The sequence below is a fragment of the Salvelinus namaycush genome, chromosome 13 (genome assembly GCF_016432855.1).
Source record: "Salvelinus namaycush isolate Seneca chromosome 13, SaNama_1.0, whole genome shotgun sequence".
Lineage (NCBI taxonomy): Eukaryota > Metazoa > Chordata > Actinopteri > Salmoniformes > Salmonidae > Salvelinus > Salvelinus namaycush.
In genome coordinates this window covers 635,618-649,067 of record NC_052319.1, presented here as the reverse complement: position 1 = coordinate 649,067, position 13,450 = coordinate 635,618, and the positions used below count along the sequence as shown (strand labels likewise).

At 44.6% G+C, this 13,450-nt stretch overlaps 1 protein-coding gene across 1 annotated transcript in view; it reads left to right on the top strand.

Annotated features, from left to right (window-relative positions):
* Positions 1-13,450, top strand: part of clybl (citrate lyase beta like) — a 151,681-nt gene that overhangs the window by 74,990 nt on the left and 63,241 nt on the right. Inside the window, exon 2 of the mRNA XM_039006632.1 lies at positions 6,704-6,917. Within this exon, the coding sequence (XP_038862560.1) occupies positions 6,704-6,917 (214 nt within the window). The remainder of the gene's footprint in view (positions 1-6,703; positions 6,918-13,450) is intronic.

Here is a 13,450-nt window from a genome sequence, read left to right as displayed (position 1 = left end):
AAGTCATTCTCTCTACTTTTATTCTGACATTTCACATTCTTAAAATAAAGTGGTAATCCTAACTGTTTTAAGACATGACATTTTTTCTAGGATTAAATGTCAGGAATTGTGAAAAACTGAGTTTAAATGTATTTGGCTAAGGTGTATGTAAACTTCCAACTTCAACTGTATAAGACATGGTGGTTTTGGCTCTTTGTGTGTATGTATGTGTGCATGCATTCGAGTAAATTCCTCTCTAAACAATCCCGTTTTTAATTTATCCATAAGACCTCTAAGGTAATACTGTAGTAGTAGTAAGACATATCCCACAATAATTTACTCTACAGTGCAGTAGTAAACTGATCAATCAATCAAATCTATTTATGTTAGCCCTTTTTACACCAGGCAATGTCACAAAGTGCTATACAGAAACCCAGCCTAAAACCCCGAAGAGCAAGCATTGCAGATGTAGAAGCATGGTGACTAGGAAAAACTCCCTAGAAAGGCAGGGACCTAGGAACTAACCTAGAGAGGATCCAGGCTCTGAGGTGTGGCCAGTCTTCTTCTGGCTATGCCTGGTGGAGATTAAAGTAGTATATGGCAAAGATGTTCAAACGTTCATAGATGACCAGTAGGGTCAAATAATACTAACCACAGTGGTTGTAGAGGGTGCAACAGGTCAGCACCTCAGGAGTAAATGTCAGTTGGCTTTTCATAGCCGAGCATTCAGAGTTCGAGACTGCAGGTGTGGTAGAGAGAGAAAGTCAAAAATGGCAGTTACGGGACAAGGTAGCACGTCCGGTGAACAGGTCAGGGTTCCATAGCCGCAGGCAGAACAGTTGAAACTGGAGCAGCAGCACGGCCAGGTGGACTGGGGACAGCAAGGAGTCATCAGGCCAGGTAGTCCCATGGCTCAGGTCCTCTGGGAGGGGAGGGAGGGAGAGATAATTAGAGGGAGCATACTTAAATTACTATTTTCATGAATGTGTCAAGGGATATAGGATTAAAACACTTGTGTGTCTCCCTTGATCCTAGGTCCTGGCAGTGTTGTGCAGACTCAGGACAACTGAGCTTTGGAGAAATATGCAGATTCAAAGAGGAGTCTGTAATTTTCTTTCTCATGATCATGATCTTTTCGTCAAAGAAGTTCATGAATTTATCACTGCTGAAGTGAAAGCCATCTTCTCTTAGGGAATGCTGCTATTTAGTTAGCTTTGCGACAGTATCAAAAATAAATGTTGGATTGTTCTTATTCTCCTCAATTAAGTTTGAAAAATAGGATGATTGAGCGGCAGTGAGGGCTCTTCGATATTACACTGTACTGTCTTTCCAAGCTAGTGTGAAGACTTCCAGTTTCGTGGAGCGCCTTTTCCGTTCCAATTTTCTGGAAGCTTGCTTCAGGGCTCGGGTATTTTCTGTATACCAGGGAGCTAGTTTCTTATGGTCAATGTCATAACGTCCATGGGTAGGTGAAGGGAGTCTGGAAGAGCATCTAGGAATTTTTGGGTTGTCCGAGAATTTATAGCGAGGCTTTTGATGATCCTTGGTTGGGGTCTGAGCAGATTATTTGTAGCGATTGCAAATGTAATAAAATGGTGGTCCGATAGTCCAAGATTATGAGGAAAAACATGAAGATCCACAATATTTATTCCACGAGACAAAACTAGTTCCAGAGTATGACTGTGGCAGTGAGTAGGTCCGGAGACATGTTGTACAAAACCCACTGAGTCGATGATGGCTCCGAAAGCCTTTTGGTGTGGGTCTGTGGACTTTTCCATGTGAATATTGTCTGCCATGACTACAAGGTCCGATAGGAATTCAGGGAACTCAGTGAGGAAGGCCCAGAAGGCCTGTAAACAGTAGCTATAAAAAGTGATTGAGTAGGCTGCATAGATTTCATGACTAGAAGCTCAAAAGACGAAAACGCATTCATTTTGGGTGGGGTAAATTGAAATTTGCTATCTTAAATGTTAGCAACACCTCTGCCTTTGGGATGCGCGGGGGACATGGTCACTAGTGTAAACGGTCATTCTTTAAAAGTAATTTCCTCACCATCTTAAATAAGCATGCCCCTTTCAAAAAATGTAGAACTAAGAACAGATATAGCCCTTGGTTCACTCCAGACCTGACTTGCCTCGACCAGCACAAAAACATCCTGTGGCGGACTGCGCAAGCATCGAATAGTCCCTGCGATATGCAACTTTTCAGGGAAGTCAGGAACCAATACATGCAGTCAGTTAGGGAAGCAAAGGCTAGCTTTTTTCAAACAGAAATTTGCATCATGTAGCTCTAACTCCAAAAAGTTTTGGGAAACTGTAAAGTCCATGGAGAATAAGAGCACCTCCTCCCAGCTGTCCACTGCACTGAGGCTAGGTAATACTGTCACCACCGATAAATCCACAAAAATCGAGAATTTCAAAAATAATTTATCTACGGCTGGCCATGCTTTCCTCCTGGCTTCCCCAACCCCGGCCAACAGCTCCGCACCCCCCGCAGCTACCTCCCCAAGCCTCCCCAGCTTCTCCTTCATCCAAATCCAGATAGCAGATGTTCTGAAAGAGCTGCAAAACCTGGACCCGTACAAATCAGCTGGGCTAGACGATCTGGACCCTCTCTTTCTAAAATGATCTGCCGCCATTGTTGCAACCCCTATTACCAGTCTGTTCAACCTCTCTTTTGTATCGTCTGAGATCCCTAAAGATTGGAAAGCTGCCGGGGTCATCCCCCTCTTCAAAGGGGGTGACACTCTAGACCCAAACTGTTATAGACCATCCTGCCCTGCCTTTCTAAAGTCTTCGAAAGGCAAGTTAATAAACAGATCACTGACCATTTCGAATCCCACCGTACCTTCTCCGCTGTGCAATCCGGTTTCCGAGCTGGTCACGGGTGCACCTCAGCCACGCTCAAGGTACTAAACGATATCATAACCTCCATCGATAAAAGACAGTACTGTGCAGCCATCTTCATCGACCTGGCCAAGGCTTTCGACTGTCAATCACCGTATTCTTATCGGCAGACTCAACAGCCTTGGTTTCTCAAATGACTGCCTAGCCTGGTTCACCAACTACTTCTCAGACAGAGTTCAGTGTGTCAAATTGGAGGGCCTGTTGTCCGGACCTCTGGCCGTCTATGGGGCTACCACAGGGTTTAATTCTCGGGCCGACTCTTTTCTCTGTGTATATCAACGATGTCGCTCTTGCTGCGGGTGCTTCCCTGATCCACCTCTACGCAGACACCATTCTGTATACATTTGGCCCTTCTTTGGATACTGTGTTAACAAACCTTCGGCAATGTCATTTACAAAATAGCCTCCAACACTACTCAGAAAACTGGATGTGGTCTATCACAGTGCCATCCGTTTTGTCACCAAAGCCCCATATACCACCCACCGCTGCGACCTGTATGCTCTAGTCAGCTGGTCCTCGATACATATTCATCGCCAGACCCACTGGCTCCAGGTCATCTACATAAGTCTATGGTAGGTAAAGCTCCGCCTTATCTCAGCTCACTGGTCACGATAACAACACCCACCCGTAGCACGCGCTTCAGCAGGTATATATTACTGGTCATCCCCAAAGCCAACACCTCCTTTGACCGCCTTTCCTTCCAGTTCTCTGCTGCCAATGACTGGAACAAATTGCAAAAATCGCTGAAGCTGGAGACTTATATTTCCCTCACTAACTTTAAACAGCTAAGCGATCGCTGCAGCTGTACATAGCCCATCTGTAAATAGCCCATCCAATCTACCTACCTCATCCCCATATTGTTTTTATTTACGTTTGTGCTGTGTGAGGGGATTTATACTACTATCTGTACTTATTGGTGGCACAGACGCTGTTTCATCCTTTCCTACACTTAAATTATCCTTGCCTAATGATTGCGTCTGAAGCTGGGCTTGCAGCACGGCTATCCTTAACGTAAGGCAATAGTACAGCGACTGCAATTAGATGGCATGTGTTAATGTTACTACTTGGCTTCGGCTGGTGGAGCTCCTGTAGAACCATGTCCAGATAAAGTGTCTGTGGTGAAAAAGTTTAATGAAAAATGTTGACCGAGGGGAAAAGTACAAATATTAAATGGTTATTAAAAATTTGAATATAAAAAAACGTGACGTTGGCAGGTAGCAAGAAAGTAGCAACAAACCGCACAGCATCACAAATACAACACTTCAGTTAGCTTAGGGTATACAGATTTGTTTGATCTTCATTTCAGCCAGTTTTCTACAGCAGGAAAATAACCCTGCAGCAACAGGAAATGTGGATTATAATTAATAGACATTTTTGTAGGGATTGATACATTTCTGCATTTCAGAACAGTTTCTTGCAATAGGGTGATCAAATTAAGATCCTACATCTGTATGCTTTAACCTGCTATTGCGCACACAGGCACAGGTGTGCCATACTGTACTATTGATCAAGCACCCGCTGCATTGAAACCAGTAGGCTAATTCACACTGTCTAAACGCTGAGGGTAACTAACACTGGTCTTCCCAGTGCACCTCCCGCTTTCTCCTACAGTTTGGGCTAAAAAGGGTTTGCTTTATTTAATGGTCCTATCATAATGTGATCGGACCATCAAATAAAGCAAACCTTGTTTTAATGGCTCTCCTGTGAAGTCGTGACTTGCGACATACCTGAAAACGGGTCACATATCTATCACACTGACCTCACCTTTCCCCTCTTCCCTCTTGCTGTCACCGGGTTACTGCGACGGCAGCCTCCCTGCACTGAGCTTAAAGGGGGGAAGAGAGAGCGAACAATGGAAAGAAGAAAAGGGAGAGATTTGAGAAATGCTGAGTGTGGTGTCTGACCTCTGTGTCAGCTGATCTGGTCTCCCACTCCTCTTCTGTCTCTGGTGACTCCACATAAAAGGGCCCCTTCTCTATCCCTCTCTTTCTTCTCTCCTCTCACTTTTCTCTCCCTCCTTTTCTCTCTGCTCTTTCCCCCTCTCTGTAGTTTTTTACATTTTTTTAATGAAATCTATTCCTTAATTACCGCCAACATCTTCTGGTAAGCGTCCCTCACTTACATTATAATTTATTTGCCTTTCAAGTGGGCACTTAAAATGTCTCTTTAACCATTCACCCCAGAGCGGTCTGTACTGAATGGAGAGGACTTCATTTGGGTCTCAACAACCACCACCCTCCATCCCTCACCCCCCCTTCTGACCTCTACCTCCCTCCTCCATCCCCCACACCCTCTTTATTTTTCATTCTAATTTAGCTTTTTTTTCTTCTCCTTCGTCAATATGGCCCTGTAGCTTTTTGTCCCCCAAAGTGACATCCAGCAAGACCCTCCCTCTTTACCTCTGTTCCCTCCAATCCACATGACTCACACAGGCTTGCTTATTTTGCATATTCCTTCTGCCCTCTAGCCTTTAGTCCTTTGTGAGATGTTGTTACTTACCAAATCTAAACACACTAGCGTTTCGAGGAGACCCCCACAGAGAGCCTTACTCTATGTGTACCTGAGACCCACTAAAGAGAGAACTAAAACCCACCTGAAATGGCTTTATTTGCACTGCTCTAGTTGCATCATCCCCCTGCTCCAGATTAGGTCCTCAAATTGATTCTGCAGGGCATTCATAAGTATGGTCGATGGGCTTAAGTGGCTATTAAAAGGACTTTAGCACCTTTAAGGAGAACAAAAGAGTAGAAAAGAGAAGGCTTTCCTCTTCCTTTTTACAAGGAGCACCATATCCCCCTCTTCTCTCCCTTTCTTCTCGCTTTCTATAAATATGATCCCTTGGAGAGGACCTTGGAGGTTTAGGGAGACTGCAGTGACAGCAGAGAGGCTGTTTCCTACTGTAATTAGATCTATGTGATCCTAATCATTTAGGCCATTCATTAGGGCTAATAGTTTGAGCAGCCCGAGCGACAGAACAATAATTAAGATGTGACGAGTGTGTGCTGTGTGTCATAACTGTGATTTATTGGTGTGTGACTGACTAAAAAGAGTGTGTGTGTGTGTGTTTACATGGTGTATGTGAGTGTGGATTTTGCGTGTGTGTTTTGCGTGCATGTGTGTGGTTAAATGTGTGCTAGTTTGTAGGCAGCGGAGCCTATCTAAACATTGCTAAATGTATGTGAGAGACTGCGTGTCTCTCCATAGGTTCTGTGGTGTTTGTATAGTCTCTTCTGTTTGCTAGAGCCAGCCTCTGATTCTAGGACATTCTATGAAGATTTGCTGTGTTGTCCAAACTTTATAGTACACACACACACAAGCACTTGCATGCATACATGCGCGCACACACACACGCACGCACGCACGCACACACACACACACTGTCTTTAATACGTGTATTCAGCTGGGTGTGCTAAGCCCTACTGGAGAGCATTTGCATATGTTTGTGATCTTGTCACTGGTAAAGGCTTTCAAAGCCCAGGTCAACACAGCTCATTCACTTGAATGGAGAACCAAAAGGGAAACAGCTAAGGTTTTCCAACGAGGGTTAGGAAAGGAAACCAGAACTTTCAGGAATGTCCCTTTCCAATTGTATGGCTCTTAATTCTGGGGCAAGATCATTGTCAATGGGGATTGAACACAAAACGACATCCACTTCTACAGTGTGTTGAGACATCCATGTACAGCAGTTATAACAGGTTATGTTTGTTTTACTTTGTTTTATAATTAGTGTTGCAGCATACACTTGTGCATGTGGGCGGCACGTGCATGTGTGTTTCTACAAATAGGCCTATACATTTATATGACCCTTTGTTTGACAGGGACACTCGCTGGTTCCTGTCTGTGGCTTTGCCGTGGTGTCGTGGTGGATGTCACAGCCATCACGTAGCTTGTACCAACCTGAGATATGTGCCGCGGCGCGCCGTGCTCTACTGCCCCGGCAATGACGAGAGGAAGCTGAGGAAACTGGCATCGCTGCGCGGCCTAGACTGTGCCGTACTGGACTGTGAGGATGGAGTGGCCCTCAGCAAGAAGGTACTGTTAGACACATATGGGTGTGCACACTCACACACAGGCATCTCTCTCTCTCTCTCACACACACACACACACACACACACACACACACACACACACACACACTTGTACCTTGCATGACACACACACACTTGCACAACCATCTCCAAGTGTGTGTGTCAGCTTTCACCTTGGCTAAAATCTTAATTCCAGCTCACTCTCTCGGTCAGCCAGGTGCTACCAGGCCTTAATCAGTGGTGAATGAGAGAATGACCTAAAAGAGATGCTTAAAACAAGCTAATTTCACCCCATTACAATACCACAAAGGCCTCTGCCGGCCCCCCTATCCCCTGCCTTTAAAACAAGGTGACCACATCCCACTGAGTCCCAACTGGGCAAGCAGCAGGAAGCCAGCAGATGCAGCAGGTTCAAAAGCATTCTTATCCTGCCCACACGGCTTCCCCATTGGACCCGCCGGCCTCCCCTGCCCACCCCATGAAATCATGATTGGTCGGAGAAGAGAAGGGGAAAAGGTTTTTAAGTCATGATAATAAAGATGATTGATATGGCTCAGACGGTTTCTGTCGAAAGGGAATAAACTAAAAAAGGAGTAGTGTGACTGACAGGCTAAACAGCCGTGAGCCTGTTAATAAGGATGTCAGTGTTTAGAAACAACAAGCTTTATGTCTTTGTGTGGAAGAGGTGGAGAGGAATGTGGCATTGTGTACACACGCGCGCGCACACACACAGCCAACCATGGAAAAATAGTATTGTATTCCAAGAATCCCCCTCCTACTAATCCCATTACTGTCCCCCCTTCTGTTCTGGTGACGGCCTAACGCTCCGCAACAGTGCTCCCGAGTCGGAGCAGGACTCAGTCAATTGTCACGACCGTATGTTAAGCTTTAAAAAAAAATTCGGCCATAGTGCGGCAAACCCTGTGATATATGATTTATTTGCTATGTTAGTACTACGTTGAAATGAGTTATTAACTCTTTAATTAAAGGCACCTTTTTCTCCCCGGCTCCCTGTCTTCCACTTCCCACTCTCTCAGCTGCTTTGTGCATTGTGGCAATTGGAAATCCGTGGGGGGTTTTGTTGTATACCTTCAGACAGGACGCTTTATTTTCCTACGGGGCTAAATTACACTTCTCGTGTGTGTGCGTGCAGGCGTCCATTTTACACCGCCAATTAATGCTGCAGAACTGATAATGACATTTTGCCATTGAATGCATTCATGATTTAGATATTTTTCCCTCTAATATTGTTTTAAAGAATCCATTCAATCTGTGAAAACGCTAAGTGGTGAGTGAAGGAAGACCGCAGAAGACATATTGTCACAATCATCACCTTTGAGAATCAACCAAGCTCGCCACTAACCTATTATGGTGTAACATTGTTACACCAGAGAGCTAAGCTATCTGGCCTTCCTGTTTGTCTCTCTGTCAACGTTGTTAGCTACAGTCGCTACGCTCGCCCGCTAACCCTCGCTGCGATTACCTTCACCATGACAACGGCACAGCGGGCCTGTCGCCGTGCCAACCGATGCCAGGCCCCCACGCTGCCCCTGTTCTTGCCCGACTGACAGACGGAGTGAAAGAGATCTGCCCAGAGCCTGCTAACTGCTACCCTGAGAGGAGAGAAACGGAGAGGAGGGGGAGAGGAGCAAAAGTCTAGAGAGAAGGAGAGGAGGAGAGAAATAGTGGGGGGAAGACAAGGCTGACCGCACTAACACTATTACGCATATCATCATATCTGTAAGATCAGTGGGAAGGAGGAGAAGAGGGGGATGAGGTGGAGGAGGGCAAGCTGAAACCCTGTAGTGGAGCTGACGGCTACACCTGTCTCTTTCATCCCCCCCCTTGGTACCTTCTCTTCGTACCCTATAGGCTAGCGTTCCTCCTGACGTCTCGCTCTCCCCTGTTGGCCTCCTATCTCCTTCACTTCTCCATCCCTCCCTCCTGACTCCCCTCCGTTGAGATTTTCTGTGTAATCCCTGGAAGTTTGGAACTAATGAACTAACTGCTGAGCCTCTGAAACAGAGCCTGGTCCAAAACTATACTGTACTTCACACTCCATTTCCTTCGCCAGATGGTAGGGTGGCGTGGCTGCGCCGGAAGGGAGCAACTTCACACACACACAATATTTTATATATATATATATATATCTTACACGAGCACGGATGCACAGACAGACACACGCATAGACACACACTAACACACACACTAACACACACACACACATATACACACATTGCCCATTTTGATCGGTTAGAAAAAGACTAACTCTGAGATATAAAATGGCCCTGTATTGATGAGACAGGCCAATAGATAGAACATTGACTATAACAGGCTCCCAAATGAGTTTCAAACATGTTATGCTAGACTATGAGGGAAAGAGTGTAGTTAGGGTTAATTCATTTTGGTCATATTTACAACCTTGAAATTATATAAATCACTAACATGGAAGACTAGGACATTCCCTTACTGCATGCTTTGAGCATCCATGAAGAATAGTGTCTCAAATAAAGTCATGTCTGACATTTAGCTTAAAACAAGGCTGTAGGCTATTGGCAGAGACCAGGGGTGAGGATGTCTTTGGTTAGGTTTTGGTGCGTTTGTCTGTCTTTCTGTGTCATCTGATCCACTCTCCTGCAGGTGGTGGTAGTGACTGCCACATAACACAAACATGGTGACCAGCGCTCTTGCTCTGAATTGCTCCTCTCTCTTTCTCTCTCTCTCTCGCTCACTCTCTCACTCACTCACTCACACACACACACACACACACACACACACACACACACACAGTTCCTTTTTGATTTGTAAAGAAAAGTGTTTGAACAAAAAGTTGTTTTATAGTCGATGCATCTTGTCATCCAAATGTTACTCTTCACAATGCCTAATATTGTCCACCATAATGATTTAGTCACGTCATCCATGTGAATATGGAAGACACACAGTGAAAGACAGATTTGGGATTTATACAGTGCACTCGGAAAGTATTCAGACCTGTTCCCTTTTTCCACAACTTGTTACGTTAGACTTATTCTAAAATGGATTATGTTATTGTAGACGTTTTTGCAAATGTATGAAACATTTAAAATATAGAGCTTATAGAACAATGAATCTTAGACCCTTTTATAAGCATCTGAGATGTTAGGATACAAAAACTGAGTTGTTGACCAATAGTATTTCTGTAAAGTTAACCGCTGCTTCTCAGAGGCGTGACAATGGGGGTTGGCAAGACTAACACAGAGAATGCTGAATTCAAATCAAATCAAATGTTATTGGCCACATACACTTGTTTAGCAGATGTTATTGCGGGTGTTGCGAAATGTTTGTGTTTCTAGCTCCTCTTGTATACAGTTGATAAGAAGAGTCACTTCGGGGCTGACCTGCACAGGCATCTGGAACTGTAGAGAGCTACTGTTGTTGTTGTATTGTGTGTGTGGGCAAATGTGTTTATGAGTATGTGCATGGAGATGCTTGTGTGTATGAAGCCAAACGTGTGTGTGTGTGCACAAAGCCACGAGACAGGCCAGTCATTTTATGTCCTGTTGTGACGACCCGCAATGCCATTTAAAATGAGCTCAGGTGAAGGACAGCCTGCCTTTGTGCGTGTATGTACAGTGCCTTCGGAAAGTATTCAGACCCCTTGACTTTTTCCACATTTTGTTACGTTACAGCCTTATTCTAAAATGGATAAAAAAGAATAATCCTCAGCAATCGACACACAACGTCTCATAATGACATAGTGAAAACAGGTTTTTAGAAATGTTTGCAAATGTATTACAAATAAAAAACTAAGTATTCAGACCCTTTGCTATGAGACTCGAAATTGGAGTCCATCTGTGGTAAATTCAGTTGATTGGACAGGATTTGGAAAGGCACACACCTATCTATATAAGGTTCCACAGTTGACAGTGCATGTCAGAGCAAAAACCAAGCCATGAGGTCGAAGGAATTGTCCATAGAGCTCCGAGACAGGATTGTGTCGAGGCACAGATCTGAGGAAGGGTACCAAAAAAGTTTTGCAGCATTGAAGGTCCCCAAGAACACATTGGCCTCCATCATTCTTAAATGGAAGAAGTTTGGCACCACCAAGACCCTTCCTAGAGCTGGCCGCCCAGCCAAACTGAGCAATCGGGGGGAGAAGGGCCTGATGGTCACTCTGACAGAGCTCCAGACTCTCAGACCATGAGAAACAAGATTCTCTGGTCTGATGAAACCAAGATTCAACTTTTTGTCCTGAATGCCAAGCGTCACATCTGGAGGAAAACTGGCACCATCCCTACGGTGAAGCGTGGTGGTGGTAGCATCATGCTGTGGGAATGTTTTTCAGATCGAGGGAAAGATGAACGAATAAAATTACAGAGATCCTTGATGAAAACCTGCTCCAGAGCGCTCAGGACCTCAGACTGGGGCTAAGGTTCACCTTCCAACAGGACAACGACCCTAAGCACACAGCTAAGACAACGCAGGAGTGGCTCTGCAGAGACGAGTGGAAAAACACCCCAAATACAGGTGTGCCAAGCTTGCAGCGTCATACCCAAGAAGACGTGACGCTGTAATCGCTGCCAAAGGTGCTTGAACAAAGTATTAAGTAAAAGGTCTGAATACTTATGTTAATGTTATTAAAAAACATTTCTAAAAACGTTTTTGCTTTGTCATTATGGGGTATTGTGTGTAGATTGATGAGGGGAAAATACAATTGAATCCATTTTAGAATAAGGCTGTAAGATAACAAAATTTGTAAAAAGTTAATGGGTCTGAATACTTTCCGAATGCACTGTACATACCGTATACCAAATCAAATAATTCTCATTGGATCCCATATTTTTTTTGTTCTGTAGCAGTTCACTAAAAGTATTCTAAGATTAGGCATAGGACACATTTTACTTTTGTCAAAACAACTCCACTTTACTACAGCACATACTTGTAAACATCGTAAGGAAATCAATTGATATTTTTACTCCACTCTCCATTACCACCAGCAAGCGTCATTCTTAGTCATTCAATTTGTCCCAACCTGGGTTAATGTTATAGTGTAGGGAAACGCGTGGTGTAATTCCCTGTCCTTTAATATATATTATTGGATCTGCTACATAGAAAAACAGCTACTGTCTTTAATGCAATGTTTGGTGTCAGCTGATTATTGTCAATTTTATTTATGTTCCAGTTCTGCTGGTGGCAGCGAGTAGGAAGTGAGAAGTGTTGCCTTCAGAATCATATTGTAAGTTGTGTGTACCGTATATAGTTTGCTTAATTCTTTCTGAAGTGCCTTACGTAGTTGTTACATTGCTATGGATTGCACTTGGATATTAGGTCATATATTTTTTAATCTCAGAATTCATTGTAATTTGTTGTCCACACATCAAAGTTTTCAGTTTAGCATAAATGATGCAGCCAATTGTCTTCCAATAAGGACTTAATTTGAATGCACATATTGTTAGTCAAGAGAGGAAGTTTGAGACATTTATTCTAAAAGTAAAAAGAGTCAAATTAATATTTATTTGACAGATGGGACACTTGGGGATCAATCCTCAGTGTGTGTGTGTGTGTGTGTCTCTTGTGTGCGTGCCCTTGTCTGCGGCTGTGTGTTTGTGCATGCACTGATATCTGTGTGTATGTGTGCCCCTGATCTCTTCAGTGAGCCTTGTAGAGTTGCGAGAAACTCCCAGCCAACCTGCCAAGAATTACAAAATAGTCTGAGCCGCTCACCCAGAAAATAGATCCTGCCTCAACGAGATCATACACACACCCTGTCTTTGCCAAACCAATCTGCCTGTCACAGACCTGTGTGTGCGTTCTTGCATGTCATGTATGCTTGTGTGTGTGTTAGTCCTATCAGTGTGTGGGTTAAGCGGCAGGCGTCCTGCCACAGTCATGTGTGGGGTGTGGTCCATGGGAGGGTGGGGGCTCAGAATTCGTGGAAGGTGCAGACAATTTAATGATTGTCTATGGCTTGGATTGTTCTTCTGGAATGGTAGTAGATGGGGTTTCCTCATAGTGTGTGGGGCAATTCTTCAGCACACTGTGTGTGATACAATACTGAGTACTCCTAGCATCCCTCTCTATGGCCCTCGTCTCTTGGGACAGAAACACACACACGTCGCGCGCACACACACATGCTCCAGATGCTGTGGGTTGAGGCCAGGGGTTCAGAGAAAGAGAGAGGGATCATAAAACGCTGAGAAAGAGAGAACACAGAGGTTCCTCTCTCCCTCTCTCATTATCCTGTTACATTCCCTTTGTTTTCCCTGGCTGACCCACGGCCCGGCGCTACGTGTGCTTTTGAACGGAGGGAGAGAGAGAGCGATGGAAGGGAAGAAAAAAGGAGTGGAAGGGAGGATGTATTCTCACTCCCCCACACCGCTATGTGTGCTAGGGAATGAAGGGATGGAGGGAGTTGGAAAAAGAGAGGAAGGATGGATGGATGGATTCTCCCTTCCCTTTTTCCCCTCCTACATCACCATGCGCTACGTATGTTATGGGATTCAGGGAGAGAGGAGGAGGGATGGCAGGAGAAGGGAAAAGATGAGTGTAACTGAGGGA